The 17596-nt window shown below is 34.5% G+C and overlaps 1 protein-coding gene across 6 annotated transcripts in view; it reads right to left on the bottom strand.

Annotated features, from left to right (window-relative positions):
- PDLIM5 (PDZ and LIM domain 5) overlaps positions 1–17596 on the bottom strand; it is a 213821-nt gene that overhangs the window by 84442 nt on the left and 111783 nt on the right. The window contains exons 4-10 of one of the 6 annotated variants that reach the window (XM_060147583.1): positions 14996–15038; positions 9975–9991; positions 6783–6797; positions 4418–4435; positions 3966–4138; positions 3565–3601; positions 1867–3021 (exon numbers count right to left, since the gene is read on the bottom strand). In XM_060147583.1, the coding sequence (XP_060003566.1) occupies positions 2928–3021; positions 3565–3601; positions 3966–4138; positions 4418–4435; positions 6783–6797; positions 9975–9991; positions 14996–15038 (397 nt within the window). In that variant the 3' untranslated portion in view covers positions 1867–2927. Of the gene's footprint in view, positions 1–1866; positions 3022–3564; positions 3602–3965; positions 4139–4417; positions 4436–6782; positions 6798–9974; positions 9992–12929; positions 13349–14995; positions 15039–17596 lie in introns of those variants that run through there. The other 5 variants (XM_060147581.1, XM_060147582.1, XM_060147579.1 and 2 more) reach the window with 5 other exon arrangements.

The raw sequence follows: 17596 nt of genomic DNA, 5'->3' as shown, positions 1-17596 counted from the left end.
ACATTTGTTTCCTCTGCCTTGAGCACTCACCCCAAGCCATCACATGGTTGACCCCTTTTCCTCCCTCAGGTGATGGCATTAAGGTCATCTCCTCAGAAATCCACACAATCTAAGTAATCCCACTCTACCTAAGCCAAACTTCCTTTATATTATTTTATTATCTTGATAACACAATTATCTTAGATTATCTTGTTTATATATTGATATACTATTCTTCTGAATCCCTAGCACACATCAGTCCCTGGAATTTAAACATTCAGTAATTATTCATGTGAAAGAATGAATGCAGGCAACAAATGAATATTTACAATTTATAAGGTTTTAAATCCACATCAGCAACACAACTACTGCAAAATTATTTGTCTTGGGAAATCAATTCATCCTATATTTCAGGGAAAAAAAAATGAATAAAAGAAGGGACTGCTACTCTCTTTCTTAACACCACAGTTTTTATTAAACATGCTCTCTAAGGCGTTTTTTACCTGAGTCTTCCTAAAGGGCATAATGATGTATAAAAGGAGTAGGTTTCTGTTTCCACAGATAATTGTTTTTCAAGTAGCAAAAAGACTGACTGTGTGGGAGACATTCTATCTTCTGGCTGGTAAAATATTATACGAAAAAAACTGTTGAAAATTCTGAAGAGTAACTTTCTAATTTTACATGAAAAACAAGCCTGTGATAAAGAAAGTCTGTATAAGAGAGACAAACAAAAACAAGCTATAAATTAGGTCACTAGACTTACAACAATATTTTTGCAAGAAGTTTTTATAAGTTTTGGCTAGCTTTTAAGCTTGGACTATAAGATGTCCCAGGAGGCTAAATGAGCACAGGAATTTCTCCTCTGACAGGGTCAAATGGAATGTCCTTTGCGATCCTGGCTGAACATTTACCCTCATGCTCAAATGTGGATCACTCCATTTACCTCAATCTATGCTTTCAGTAAGACATCAAGTATTTTATCTTTAATTAGGCAAGGCATTAAACTCCTATTTTCAACTGCACCTATTTCAAGTTATAAAGCTCTACATGCATGCATACATACATTCTCTTGTCTTTATTAAGGAAAAACTCTTTTATTTACCTAAAACGCTCTTTCTTTCTCTCAACTCTGAAGTTATTCTAGAAATTTGGTTCTTGGTATAAAATACCATGTTTACTCTACCCAGACCATTTATTTTCATGAGAATTTGATTCTTCTTTCAAGCATCATCTTTTGAGATCAATGAAGAATTAAAGGGTATAGGAAAAGCTGGTGTAAGTAAATAGATTTTCTTACAGAGGCCAGAGACACGGTGGTAACTGGGATTGATGTCAGAAACATAAAATCATAAGAAACATCTGAAAAAGTACTGATAAAATTAAAAGAAAGACATCGTAATACATTATATAGTAAAAATGAACATAGATAAATCCTAGAATTATTTTAAAAAATGCATTTGGCACGCCAGATTTTAAATAGTAATCACTAACTGAAATTAATGTTAGTTTCTCAAAATTATCAGGCAGTTTTCCTACTTTACAGTGACATTAAAATCAAGAAAACCTGGAAAAATAAAAACGGAACCTTGAATGCAAGCAAAGATGCTTCAGTAATAATTTTCACACAAAGCCTCATTCTATGTTGTGCCCCAGTCTAACTGATCTTACCTGTTACTCACATAAGATGTTATGTAAAATAATGAAACAATGCAGGAAAAAAAAATATGGATCTTTGTCATATTCCACACTCACATTTTAGCAACCTCACAAAATTAAAAACGTTGTCCAAATTAAACATCAGGAGAATTATTTATTTTACCAAAGTGATAATGTACGTCTTGAAAGGCTTGTTACTAGCTTCAAGGAAACAGAAAACAACTACAAAGCTAAGTTAAAGGCAACTTTATTACAATACTTTTCCAAACTTCAAAATGCATTTATTATTGAATTTAATCTAATATATAATACATTATATTACAAGACAGAAAGCATTTCTGGTCAGATATTTAGCTTGCATGTAAAGCCCAATACAGAGCTTCCTTGGAACAGCAATAATGCATAATAGTTTATATCACTAAGTAAAGTATTTCTCTGATGTTGCATAAAGAATCATTCATATTGCAATTTATTTTATGTTCATTTCCCCTGATTTAGAAATAAAGCAAAGCTATCTTTTCTTCAACTTACTAGCTTATACCTAGAAGTTGTCTATATCCTAAACACATCCACCAGCTTAGAAATAATTGCTTTGGTAGAAAACAGGATTTTTAAAACTAACGAAACCAAACGAACACTATTATTTCCCCATTGCAAACAGGGGCAGAATTCTCTTCTTTCCTTTTTTGGGAGCCAAATCTGGGCCCTCCTGCTCTTCAGACAGTCACCCTCAATAGTTTCTGCTTTACAAAAATACCCAAATCTGTAATGAACTCTATTCTAACAAAGTCATTTCTCTTTTATCTTGCCTCCTCATATTTGCTTACTTAGAAGCGTTTACAGCCCACTTTGAACATTACGTAATAATGAACTTTACAATAAAGTAACCTTGGGAAATGCAGTAACATAAAGGAAGTATTTTCCAAATTAGACAAGGACATTATTTGTTCATCTACCTCTGCTTCAACCAACCAACCAGATTCCACTTACGAAAATAATTCCTTTTCCAAGGTTACTCCTATAATAACAATAAAAACAGATGTAAATCCACTGAATCAATCTGGCTCCTTACTTCGCTCTCTTGGTTTAACATTTGTGAGCTACCAACTAGCACAAAACGTGTTCATCCTCCTTGTTTTCACAATGGCAGGAAATGGTTAGAGAAGTATAGAAAAGATTCTATTTTGTCTTTCATAAGGCAAATTTAAAACGGATTTTGCTATGAAGTTGGAGGAAAAGAAAAAGGGAACGAAAAGGCATGTGCTGGCTGCTCTTGGGGCAAGGTTCATAAATCACTGTACGTTAAGAGCGCGTGCTGAAACTTCATGGTGCCAGTCACGTAATTTTGTGTATTTGGGACTAAAGACGTGAAGGGGTGTCTTTTCCCTGCGGAAATAAAAAGAAAAGAAAGAAGAAAAGAGAGTGATAGAAGAGTCACAAGAAAGAGAAAGAAAAGGTTTCTACACTTAGATCACCATGCAGAAAACGAGCCTTCCAAAAGCTTAATTTCACAGAGCTGTTTTGTTTAACAGCGAAGATTTCAAGGGTAGAGCCATGTTTAGAAGTACAGAAATTAATCTCTAGAGCCCTCTTGGAAACGTCCATTTTTTTCCCCCAAACAAAGCGACTGCAAGACAACATACGAACTCATTCACAAACATCTGTAGTGTTAGCAAAGCGCCCCCAGATATACCCTTCTGCCCACTCACTTCAATACTGAAGAAAACAAGCCACAGACAAAAAATCCAGACAGCATCAACTAATTTAAAAATCTGTAAGTTGTACATTTCAGTCCCACAAAAGGCACCAAAGTTAAGCTTAGCTCCTAGGTGCAAAGACAAAATGCCATACCATTCACTTGAAAAACCACAAATTGAGACCATTCATAAAAGGAAAGCATTCAATTTACCAAAAGAAAGGACAACTTACTTTGCCTTCTTTGTATTATCAGTTTCAGATTCTTTCACTGAAATAAAATAAGCAATATCCAATGTCAGTTTGCTTTTTTTTTAACTTTAAAATCACTTAAGCAATTACCTGTATCGATTAATACCAAATGGTCAAGTTACACAGAGCCGCTAAAAAAGTTCCTTATCACGTTGGCATTGGCTATACGCTATAGTCAGTACTATGACTACTACTACTGCTACACTTTTCAATATAACTCTCCTGAGCTGGTTGCTTATTTACAGTACCACTATGCATGGCATAATTTAAAAGCAAACTGTCTCAGGAAAATTACTATTTTCCAATAACTGTCCATCAGTCTAAATGCCACTCTCTGTGGCAGAGAAATATTCATCCATTAGAATCCCTAGGTATTCACTTACTACGTTCAGTCCCAGTGATCTGGGCGAGGATTCGGAAAGAGCGAGACTGAGTCGTTCCAGTCCTTGGACGCCAGTCTTCAGTATCTTCAATCAGTCTCTTCTTACTGGCATCACTGTGAGTAGGTATGTGATAAAACTCTGTATAACGATCCATAATGTGTTTTCTTGGTGGGCTAGGGTTCAAAAGGAAAAAAAAGGATTAAAGTATTTATAATTATGTTAAGAACAAAATAACTTCTCCCATATTATTTATAACTTATACATTTAATCCTCAATGTCCCTTTTGTGTATTTTGCTTTTTCAAGTATACTCAGTAACAATTTTTCTTAAAAAAAGAAAGCATCCTTCTAAAATAGAGTAGACTAGGTTATTTTTTTAAATTAGTTTTAAAAAAGGTACTTATATGCTAATATAAAATAATAGTATAGATGGCTATTCAACAGAAAGGTTACCGTTTGGGTAGGATTTTCCTTTTAATTGACAGAAGAAGGCAGCAGAAGAGAGATTTCAACATGAAGAAAAGGAAAAGAAAAGAATAAGAAAAGAAGGAAAATAACAAGAAATTGCAAAGTCCACAGTAATTAAAATCAAACAATTCAAAATTACTGGTATTGTTCATCTTATGGCTAACAAAGCAGATATGGACTACATCCACAACCACTGTTAAATACCCATATGCTGCTAAAATATGTTGGCTTTCACAAAATTAAATGATCATTTCTTCACCGGGCCCAGAAGCCATGAATGGTGTAGTACAGGCTAAACCAACAATTCCAAACACAATTTTGAAAAGCGTCAGAACTTATTTTCTACAGTATTCTCATTTATGTGTACAGATATCCCTAACCCTAAATAAAGCTGGGTGCAGGATCACTGCTGTAAAGAGCTGTGGTCTATCAGAAACCAATGAAATATTTATCAAAAGACCAAGATATGAATTGTGGCTCTATGACTTTTGACTGGTCAATCTCACTGAGCCTCAGTTTTTTCATTTATAAGAATATCACATATAAAGTAGCACTGTTCTCAGGATTAAATGAAATAATATATGTGAAAGGGATGTGTAAACTACGGAGTTCAAGAACTTTGAGTTTGCTAAGACTATTCATTTTTCTATTAAGAAAGCATAAATACCAATATTACGGAATTTACAATGTACATTATTTTATTAACACGTTAACCTAAGATCTAGGTAACTTTATAAATACTCCTCCCTTCTCAACCCCGCCCCCCAAATAGGATAAACGCAAACTAAATTATGAGTTTCGTTTCAGAAGAGAAGAAGGAACCTGAGCCTGGACTAGCAGACAAGTGGCACAAGATCCAAGCAGAGAAAGTACCCTAAGAGTGCCAGATGCGTGTGGCAACACCTGCTAGGTTAACTCACTGCTAAAAAACCACATTGCTATCAGAATGCCACGTGACTGGTGTCATTGTAATAGGGATACCATCAAAAGCTGTCTCAGTACACTAGAACAGTTTTTGCCCAGTGACATGGTAGAATTAAAGTTAACACTAGCTTTACAGTCAGACAGGTAGTAGTTCTAAGCATACATCCTCCATTCAGTGTGTATTTTATGCAAGTCATTTAACTTCTCCAAGTCTCGATTTTTACCACCTGAGAAATGGGGATTGCATCTACTTTAAAGGGTTGTTTTGAGGAATAAATAAGGTAGGTAAAGTATGTAAAAGTGCTTTCCACACTAACACAAAGTAACATAATGTGTTCTTTTATGATTATTGGAAAAATTATTTGCAATGCATGTTCTAAGACTACAAGTCATCATATATGTAAAGAACAGAATCAATAGTATTTACACATAATACTAATAATAGTATTTTAATAGTATTTAATGGTATATTTAGTAGCATATTTTAATAGTAATTCAAATTATTATTTATGATAAAATTTTAATATTCCAGGAGTGAAATACCTAAAATACCTTTTACTGATATTGAACAAAACCTCCTAACCCTTTTTAAAATAGACATAATTTTCTTTAATTACAAAATAATAGACATATGCTATTTCATAAATACACTGTCTCTGGCAGATTCCCAAACAGACAACACTTTATCTTATGCAATTACTTGAAAAACTTTATATTTAAGCTACTAAACTTATAGTTTTAAATTTCTCTATAGTCAGTAAGTGTTTACTCTTAAATGGTGCCAATTTCAGCTATAAGACTATTTTATCCTCTATAAAAGGTTTGGACTATAAAAATACAAAAAAATAGTGTTAAGCTAAGACACCAAGATTAATAAAGTGTCACCACTTAAGAATATTTTTTAGCCACAACACACTTGTGAAAAGTACAGTGCGTCTTAGACTCTTTTGTGACATTCACCACAGCTTAAGGTCTGTGTCAAGTGATAGAAAGTTTCTAAACGTTTACTGCCTTTGAAACTCTCATGACTATGATTAAAGAAGGGAATAATCTCAATAATTTGATTTTTTGAAATGTATTTGGGATAGAATATAAATTCAACTATCAAGAGCAAACAATTGGTTTCAAAATACAGACATTCAAAATTAGCAAATTTATTCAAAATTTTAAAAAATATTAAACACGGGAGGCCCCAACCATATCTCTAACTCCAGTATATACTGTCTATAATAATAATCTATCTTTCTGAAGGTTTAGCTTTCTAGCATGGAAAACAAGTTTCCTAGGCTCCTAACATATTTGAAAATTCTAAGCAATGAGAAGAGACTAACAAAATTTGGTGATGGTGTTAAGTTGAAAGCCAGATGAAAAGTTGCAGAGAGACAATGATGAAAATTAGAAAAGAAACCACTGATGAGGTACTTACACAGTGCCAGGGTTACTGAAGGAGGAATAACACACACACACAGAAAGATGTGATCGAGTAGAGAAGACAGTGATGTTCCCAGGATGATGGGCAACAAAGATGAGGTCAAAAAAAAAAGAAGAAAAAATGAAATAACAAAATTCAAAAAAATGAAGACATTACACCAAACATCATGCTTCAAAATAATCACGTAAATGCAGACAAACAAAAATGAACAAGTGTTAGTCAAAATTCTGTTACACTGTTATTATTTGGAGAACAGTTTTATCTGTATTTGTTTGTTTCCAAAAAACACTGAAAAATATTTTATATATTAATGCTAGTTGAAGTCTCAAGTTACTAATACCAAGAAAGATTCACTATTTAAAATTTTTTTCTAGGTTTTTATAAAATTTATTTTAGAGTGAATCCAAATTCCTACCATGGTTCCTAATAAAAGGCAGAGATTAAAATATAAGTAAGATGTCAGATGTAGAAACAGATCATTTTAGAATCACTTTTAAAATCAGAGCAGACTAAGAGAAAATCTTTCAGTCTCACATAAGATAAGAAGTATACATTACTAATAGCAAGTGTAATCTTCTCACATAAATTATCCTGAGCCATACATTATAAAGGAATAATATGCTATATGAAAATTTTCTCTTATTTTTTAAAATGAAGTGATTATGATGAAAAATATATGAAGCAGTGGGTCATAAATAATAGTCTGTTACTCAATTTTCATACTCTCCCCTGTCCATCGTTACCACCGCCCTCATTCAGAAGCAAATTCCAGGAAGTTTAGAGCTCACTTGGAGGAACTCCAGAGTTCTGTGTTACCAGCAACCTAATTATTGCCCAGAAAGGCATGTTTGATATGATAAAAGAACTAGGTTAATAACACCTAAAGAGGAAAGACATAATTCATTCATATAGCCTATTAAGCATAAAATCATTAAAAACAAATATATTCACATTCTATTATGTATAGAGACGATGAAAGTATAAAATGCTATACAGCTTCTCTACGCATTGTTGAATCAATCCTACCGCAATGATGTTTAGTCAGAGTAACTAATTACTCATTATAAACACAGTGAGAAAAGCTGCCTACCAGTTTGAATACTAAGACTGTGCATTGTAGCTAAGCGGTATTTCCACACGTCAAAGTCAGTTTCATTAACTCAATAAAGGGCTGAGTTTTGCTGCGTGGGGGTGAGATGCAGGATTAAGTTAATCTCAGTAATTTATGGGTATTTAGTCTTCTCTAAACCATAATGCAAAGCATTCTCTCCTCTGCCTTGCTATTTTAAATAGCAGGGAAACAGTTTTTCAAAATAACCTCCTCTGAATAACCTCAGAATAAAATCTTAGATACATATTTAAACATTTTAAAATTTAGGGAAGAAGTTTTATGTCAAAATGAAGTTGGGGGGAAATATTCTATGATGTGGTAAGGGGTAGCCAGCAGAGGGTTGATTAGTTAAAACCTAAAGATGCCAATTTTAATACTTTGAACAGATATTTTCATGAATTTTAGAAAATGTGCCCAAGTGGAAGAGCCCATCATACACCACAGTGGCATCTGTGCCAACGTGACAAGTCAGATGACGTGGCTTTTCTCCCTAGCTACGCCACCCACTTCCTCTGTGCCTGGACAACCTGCAATCCCCAAGAAGCCTCCTCTTCCTCAATGGTGAAATGGATTACAATGTCTTCATCTCTCAGAATTCTTGTAAGGGTGTATGTTTTTGTATTTGAAAGCACTCTGAAAACTATACAAATACAGATTTGTTGTTAGAATAGATCCTCCAGCGACTCAACATAGAAAAAGTATTATCAAACTCAACTGTAGTTTATGCACATTATTCACTCATGTAGCCTCAATTCACTTAATTTATCCTCAAGTCTATAACCATGAAAAACAAATACTAATTCAAAGTAACAGAAATAAGCCCAGGGCACAAACAGGTGACAGAACCAAAAATTTGGCAAGACACACCAAAATTTGGCTTCAAAAAACCCTAGGCTTGAATCTTAGCTCTATCACCTGAGAATTCAATTACATACTGCATTTAAAAACATCTAGCACAATGCTTAGTAATAATGAAAAAATTAATGAATCTTAATCTGCATTTTAAAAAATGTATATTTAACCTAAATGCTTAAATTTATTTTTCCAAGTCCCATTTTTTTCCCCTTTATAAGTCAAACTGTTACACTGGAATCTAGTAACTAGTGGAAATCTTTGTGTACAGAATTTAACTTTAAATAGACAAACAATAAATCAGGGCTTGGGGGTGTTTCTCTAGTGCATTGTGCAATATTCTTATGTGTCTATAACATGAAACTCTTCAATTAGTGAGATCATAGCCACGCTGGAAGAAAGTTGCTCTAATAATTCAATAGTTAATCCCTCCAGTGTGTCTAAGATAGATATTCCATATTTCCAATTCTACTCTAGAGTAGGATGATAAGGAAATTTCAGCACATGCTCAGAATAATCATAACATAAAATTAATTTAAGTTCTTACCTAATGTGATTTTTATCTATTTTTAAAGCTAGTAATCACCAGTTTATCATCAATACCAACAGACACAAAAGCAAGGTTTTGAAGTTATACCACAGTTATTTTCAATGCCTATGCCAACTACCTGTGACACTTAACAAACTGGTACTTAACTCTCTTAACAAATTCCAAGGTGCACAGAATTTTTATCATCCAGTGACACACAACTGCATATATAGAGTTCTCAAACTTTCAGTAACACTGGCTGAAAAATCGAAATGGTTCTTAAAGATTTTACCTGGGAAATATTGGGTTTTGATATGAATTTGGAAAACAACTCAGTTTTATATGTACTATTCAATAGTGGTACATATGTTTATGCTTTACATTCTATCTTTATCTTTGTATTCTAATAGTCTTGACTGATACAAATTACCCCGGACATTACTTCTTTTAAACCATTACACAGCAAACCCCACATATATTTTATGATAAAAGTTAAACACTACTATTTACTACCATAAAGGAATTCACCACAACACAGCAATGCAAAACCAAACTTATTGAAAAGGCTAAATGTGGTTATTCTAAATTACAGCTATTTTGCAAAATTTAGCCTAACTTTGCAAAAATCGGGCATTCATGCTGTTTACTCATATATAAGTCACCATATTTTCTCTCCAGTAATGTGGATACTAACTCTGTCACTTTTGTTTTCTGTAAAGAGAAAAGCATTTAAAAATATTACTGTCATATCATGTTTTGTATCTTCCAAGGCCAGGTTCTTCAAAATCCCACATAAGAACTGTTAGAAGAAACTGCAGTCCAATGAAATTAAAATTAATTAAGGATGCATGAGAGACTTACCTCTTGAAAGCAGTGGCACATTATAATGCAAGGGCATATGGAAAGGGAAAAGGTAAATCAGTTAAACTACTTGATGTAAAATAGACTCCTTTCCAGTTTGGAATATAAAGTTCCATTTTGCTCTAAGTAGAGTAAGGAGGGTAATAAAGAAGACAGTAAGCCAAAACTAAAAATTCATCTATGTACAAGATGGACTAAAAATTTCTTAAAAGTACCTTGTTCATTATTATTTATAAGAAGGAATAGGAATGGTAACGTAGTATTATTAAGAAATATTATAAAGATAGCAACACAATCGTTAGATTTCATACCATCAGGATGAATAACTTTCTCAGTAATGAGGCATAATTCATAAGCACTTATTTGTCTTATGTTTATTAATCCTAGACAAATTTGAGTGGGATGCCTATAAATCACTTAAAAACTAATAGTCCTCCTGCTTTGAAGAAAAAGATAACTTATGCATTTAACTTCACATCCTCCTAAACTCCTAAATTTTTGGTTACTGGCATGTATTAGTTATAAAATAAAAAGTAATTCATAAAAAGTAACAACTCTCTCTTTAAAAAAAAGGAACAACCCTCAACTGTGAAAGAGTTTTGCTGAAGATCTTTTGTCACACTATAAAAATGTGGAAAATTCAATAATCACATAATTAGTAAAAACGCTGACAGTGATTTCAGGAAAATAGTTTGACACCGGATGCAGGAAATTCATCAATATCACAAAACACCTGCTCTTCAAAATGACACATCACTGACTAGTAAATAGTAAAATGTGTGATGTATTTTCGATTTTTCTGCTCTAAATGTAGTAAGAGAAAGAGCACTGCAAAGATGTCTCAGAACTTCATAGATACTTTGTTTTCAAGTTTTCATCGTGCTAACATATCTGGACAACATCTGAAATTAAGCTATTTTTAAATGCAATCAATTTACGAATCCAAAGCAGTAATTTGCTTGTTAATGATGCAAAATATGTAATAATCCCTTCTGTCCTGAACCTTGTGCAGCGCTGAACACCAGGCATGTGCTCGATAACCACATGTCGACTGATTAAGAAGCCACTGTAGAGACCCTGTAACCATACCTCTGCTGCCTACAGCTTCAGTTGAAAAATAATAAGCTTTAAATCATTTCAAGTTTGATCACCAAAGCTGTACTCATAAAACACAATTTCAGCTTGGTATTTTCACATGTTTTCAATGTAGTACCTTTCCGTAACCTCAATTTGCTTTTATCTCTACAAGTTTCCATTAAGAAGGCTTTCTTATAAAATTTCAAGAAATGTTAGCAAGGAGAAAAGATTTTAACTCAAATACTTCCTTCAAAGGACTTTTTTCTACTGAGCCTGGAATTTAACAAACACAATAAACTTCTGCTTTTAGTTTTCTGTGGGGCTAGCATTTGACAGGCAGCATCTGTTTTTTCACGGTACTACTTGGATTACTCTAAAATCTATTGTCTTAAAAAAGACATACCAAAAAAAATATAACCAAACGCATCTCAACACTACATACTACTTCTCTTCCTCACATGAAAGAAGAGATAACTTAGGACACTAGTTTTCCTCAATTTATACATCGAAACTTTCAAAAGCCATCCACCACCACAAAACCGCATGTAGGGCCCAGTAGCTGTCCTTCCAGACCTGCCCCTTCCTCTCAGCAACAGCCTGGAACCCTGCCACCTTCTTTTTCAAAGCCCCCAAGTTGCCATGGCAGCAGTGCTATGAAAGCACAGCCCCTTCATTACATGAATTAACATTCAGAAGGGATTATCTCAGAAAGGACCTATCTACACAATTATTTTAATTATATTTTCCTGGGAACCGGCATTGGTAAAAACAATCACGCATGCAGATTATTTCCTTTTGTTTTCCTTTTAAAAGACACTTTTGTCACAATAAATCTGATCAAAATGATTTTACAAAAATGACTTTGGCTTAAAGTACGGTCACTGGATTCCAAAAAGAATAAAATAACCGTCTATAAATGGAGGCTGATGAAAACAGACTTCAACCAGTTTTTAAAAAATCTGTACCATAAAGAGGGGAAAATTATAAGGAATGAATTTTCAAAAAATTCTAACATTATATATTTAGTGTCCACTGCTTTAAATTTTAGAAATATTTTTACAGTGAAATATCCTCTAATTTGCTTCTGATATTTTTTAAGCATCCTTTAATGTTACTGTCCTCTCATTACTGTTTGATTTTAAAGACTAAATTCCAGCATAAGTTTATCTGAAAAGAATGTTGCTTAGCTAGCTGACCTAAGCTAATGCATCATACATAGACATGAGTCAAAACTAAATTTGTTTTCTGTCTTAAAACTACTTCCTAGAAAAAAAGCTTCTTACAGACTTCTCATTTCCTCTCTTCAGCATGAGATACATAAGCTGACACGACTGCAACCACTCTGTTTCAACTTTTGGTGGCTCATAAAAGGATGGAAAAATTGAGGAAGAAAGATTCAAGGTTTGCCTTGCATTATAAGGGCCAGCTGCTCCACGTTGTGCCAGGACTTGGAGAAAAAGAGTTACAGAGTCTGTTACATGGTTCATAACAGGTCAAAATGCATAATTAGGTCTGGATTAACCTATAATCGCCTTGCAGAAAGTGTTGTATTGTAGGTAACATAACGCTACATGTTAATGAAGCAAATGAAACTTCATCTCCCTCCCTTCAAAGAACAGCTGATTTTGGGGGGGATGGAAATTAAGTTTTGCTTGGAAATTGCCTGAAAGAAGAGTTTTGATAAGAGCAGAAAGCACCCTTGGCCACCTACCCATTTTGCTGTTTACTGTCACCCTGGGATCCTCTTCTCTGTCCCTCCGCTAGCTCCTGGGCAGTCTCGGCACACACGCTGGTGACTGTGGGCTGCCGTGGGACATTAACTGCAGGTTTACCAGCGCTCAGTGCAGATGACCGCTGGTCAGCACTAACACTGGCATTAGCATGCGGTCCAGATGCAGCGAATGGGGGAGGAGTGACAGCGGCCCCGGGTGCAGGGGAAGCATGTGATGAAGTGGTCGCATGGGCTGGGGTGAAGGCGGACGATGGTGATGGGATGGATGTGACTTTTGGTGAAGACACAGAACCAAAGGGTCGTGGTGCCTTATTGTAGGCCATGTTGGTTGTGGAAGTGACTTTGGACACAGCAGGAGATGGAATGGGCACAGGTTTAACTACTTCTTTAGGTTCTCCCTATGTAAAATAAAAATAAACATACACAAAAACAGGCCAAAGACATGCAAAATAGATCCACTGAAAAGAACACACAGCTAGTTTGTAAAAAGACAAACACAATCATGTTAGCAGGCCAAACTTCACACGTTTTCAGATAAAAACAATGAGTTGATATAACACAGTATGCATGCCAACTGGTCCCAACATGCATAACGTGGATGCACATACTGAGTAGACTTTTTTTTTTAATAAAAATGAAAGGAGTTCAAAATATTTAGGAAGTAGATTAGAAAAGTTATCAAAAAGCCTAAAGGCCAAAATAAGTACCAATTCAGACATATTCCAAAGGAAAATTTTCTAAATACCCCACAGTAAACAAAACATCACTAACCAAAATATTTATTTTAAAATATCCAGAGTCTCAATTATAATTCCATCTTTCAAACCTGTTTAATTACTCTCCAGAGTACAATTATTTGATTCATGCAGAAGCAGCAGCACATTTCTAACTCAATTAAAAACAAAACAAAACAAAACAACCGAAGGAATGTTCATTTTCATCTGACCCAGAAATGTGCACATTCTAATTATTTTGAATCAAGAAATCGCTCCTTAAAAAAAAAACTCAACAAAAAAAGCAAACAAATCAACAAAACAAAATCAATCCTTTCCCTTTCCTGTAATCCACCTGTTGTTTCTCTCTCTGGAATGTTGTGAGATATCACTAAAGATGGAATAAATTTCTTCCCTTTTCTAAAATAAATATTTAATATTTAGTAGTTACATGAGGGGAAAAAAAAGATCTTAGATGTTTCTTCACTGCCATCAGTCAAAGAAAAAAAACAACAACTAAGAAAGCTCAATTCCTCCTAAAATTAACAGAATTTGTGTTTGCAAATTCCTATCCCAGAGTAAGTATGAAGTTAAAAACAAAAAACAAAAAACAACAGCTTAAGCTTCTATGACATTCAAGAATAAGTCCCTACCATCCCCAAAGAAAAACAATCAAAATTCCTTAAAAAGCATACAATGGTGGCTCTATTATGTTTAATTTGAAGGAAAAAAAAGTAATCTAAATTAATGTTACAGAAATAATAAAGCTAACTGCGGGGGATAAAGTACCTTCATGCCTCTGGGAATCAATATAAATAAATTCAATGGAAAGGCACAAGTAAAATTAAGGAGAAAACCCCCAAAAGCGCAAAACCAGATTATATGAATAATGGCTTAGGACAATTTCAGGATATATATGAGCAAAAAAGGGTACTTGCCAATAACCTAATCCAAGAATACTCTGAAAATGTAATTTAAAAACTCATTAATATTACTAATAAAATGTTATTAAAGACTTACTGTGATATTCATCTTTTTAGATTATGTGAATAGAGATAGGCAAATTAAAAGTGAAGGTAAGAAATCTGGATATGAGTTATTGATAACATACGACATTGGAAATAATGTTTAAATGATGAGGAATAATTTCAGATGATAATTCTGTATGTGTTGATTTCCACTTTCCCTCGTCATCTTTAAAGAAGAAGAACTGTGCGGAGAACTGCATCGAAACTATAAATTGTCAGTATGACTGGAGACAGGAACGCAAGTTACAGTGGTTCAAGAGGGACAGTCAAATAATGTCCTAGTGATGCTAGATTAGAAACACACCTTTTGAACAGGAACCGGCTCAGGCTTGGGTGTAGCAGATGCTCTGAGGAAAAAAAAGAAAAAGGAAAAAAACATGAATTTTTGTAAACTTCTTACTAATGGAATTTTTATTATTATATACCTCAATATACTAAATCATCAGAATTTACAGTTTCATAATTCATGTTTTTACTATTCACAATCTAATTAGTTCATGCAGCTCAAATGCTGTAAGATCCAATACCTCATATACTAGGTATTCATTAGTGTATGAATACCCACTCTACCCACTCAAGAATGAGGAAAGACAAACACCAGTCCTGTTTGCTAATGCATCCATGTTTAACCTTTAAATTAAGGCTATTCCCTACCAAAAAGGGTAAGGTAAAATAAACATGACTTTCTGATCCCTGCATGGCTCCTGAAACAAATAATCTGCATCTCTATCTCCAATAGTATCTGCCTTTTCTCCTATCATCCATGAATATGCCCAGAGGACATTGGATGTTTTTGTGAAGATACTGAATAAATTCTGGTTGAACTGGGTCACTGAAGGCATACTAATTTTGTATTTATATTCTTCAGTGCACGTTACTGTATCTTTTCTACTAAAACCAAACTAAGTTCTTCCACTAGGCTATAATTTCAGTGAATGCAATGACCGCGCCCCACTTGTGTCTATATCAGCACTGCACCTGGCATGTAATAGGTCATCAGTAATGAGTGTAGAAAGGAGAGAACAGGGAAGAAGGACAAAAATCCATGCACAGAACTATTCTCATATTCAAATATATTATTCTTAATCTATGCTTTTTTGCATTATTACTGTCCCTTTGGTTATCATGGACTAATAATAACGATAATTGATTTGGAGTGAGTATGTCATATAATCAAGACAAATAACCAAAGTAGCAACTATCATTATCCCCATGCTTCACATGAGAAACTCCAAAATTAAAGTAAATTACTTCTAGGATGGCACTAAGGCCAACGGTCCTTATATATTACAATACACTGGCTGTAGTCAAGGACAGTAACTAAATGATTGGAGAGCTTCTAATGATTTAAAGGCTACTTTCCCAGAATTAAGGTACATGTTATGTTTAATAATGTCAGAAGCAGTTTGACTCCTCTTACAACACAGAAGCCTGAGGATAAGACAGCAAGTGCAGAATTCAAGAAATGTAACCATAGTAGGTAAATAATAAGTGATAATTTTAAGATGCAAACCATGAGATCATTTTACTTACAGAGAAGCTAACACAGGATATTTGGTCTCCATGATCATAACCTAGTAATGAACTCTGATCAACATTTTTAGCAGCAACTGAATTTCCCAATAACAACTAGTTTGGTTAGCCAGGGCAGGCACAGACTGAATAATTGGCTAACCTAATGAGAGACCACAATGGATGCTAACATTTGGTTAGTGCCATGTAGAATTACCCTCTGGCAGTTGTACAACTTTCCACGTGTGGTCTCAATCAGACAATTTCTCTTTTAGCTTATAGGGTTATTATAACAAGCAAAGGAAACAAGTTCAAATACAGAACAGTGGAATCTTCCTTTCATTGACATTTCACAGTAAGATGTAATCACAAAGGATCTACTCATTAAAACTACCCAAGACATGATTGAAAGTTTGCCATGGGACTTCCCTGGTGGCACAGTAGTTAAGAATCCACCTGCCAATGCAGGGGACACGGGTTCGAGTCCTGGTCTGGGAAGATCCCACATGCTGCAGAGCAGCTAAGCCCGTGCACCACAACTACTGAGCCTGTGCTCTAGAGCCCGGGAGCCACAACTACTGAGCCCACGTGCCACAACTACTGAAGCCCGTGCGCCTAGAGCCCGTGCTCCACAACAAGAAGCCACCGCAATGAGAAGCCTGTGCACTGCAACAAAGAGTAGCCCCCGCTCGCCACAACTAGAGAAAAGCCCGCACAGCAACAAAGACCCAACGCAGCCAAAAAAAAAAAAAGCTTGCCATAATAGAGAAGACAATATTCTTTTTCATTTTTCATCTGGACACTTAAAGGTACACGGAGCTCTTCTAGCAACACAAAAACAATTTATACAAAAGACGGATGTTTAACAGTCACTAGGTTTCCAAACAGAAGAAAACGCACATATCCTACATCTATGAAAACAAACTCCTTAGTTTTTTCTAGGTGTTAGTTCTTATTTAAACAGGTTAGCAACAACAACAACAAAAGCCCCAGAATGGTTAGTTTTCATTAACTTTAGAGCCCAACCTCTTAGTTTGTTGAGAACGCATAGAGTAATGAGTCTTAACATATTTTATGGAATGAAAGTTCTACAAAAATACTTCTTAGAATATGAATTCACAAAAAAATTTTAAACTGGATCTTGAATATCTGCCCTGCTTGCCTTCTGATAAAGTCCCGTAAGTGCAATGACATGAAGTAAGAAAAGCAGTCAAAGAGGGACAACCTGTCCTCAAAATTCCAGGATTGAATCCACTACATGTTAGAAACACAAGCATCATTTTGTAGGTGGAAAAAAGAAAAAAAAGATGGCTTATAAGTAAATGTCAAATGGAAGAGTGAACACTAGATGCAATAAAAATTAGTTCTGGTTTAACTATTTAAATAACTACCA

Source organism: Lagenorhynchus albirostris, chromosome 4 (assembly GCF_949774975.1).
Source record: "Lagenorhynchus albirostris chromosome 4, mLagAlb1.1, whole genome shotgun sequence".
Classification (NCBI taxonomy): domain Eukaryota; kingdom Metazoa; phylum Chordata; class Mammalia; order Artiodactyla; family Delphinidae; genus Lagenorhynchus; species Lagenorhynchus albirostris.
The sequence above is the reverse complement of the archived record's forward strand: the minus strand, read 5'-3'. Positions and strand labels throughout refer to the sequence as shown.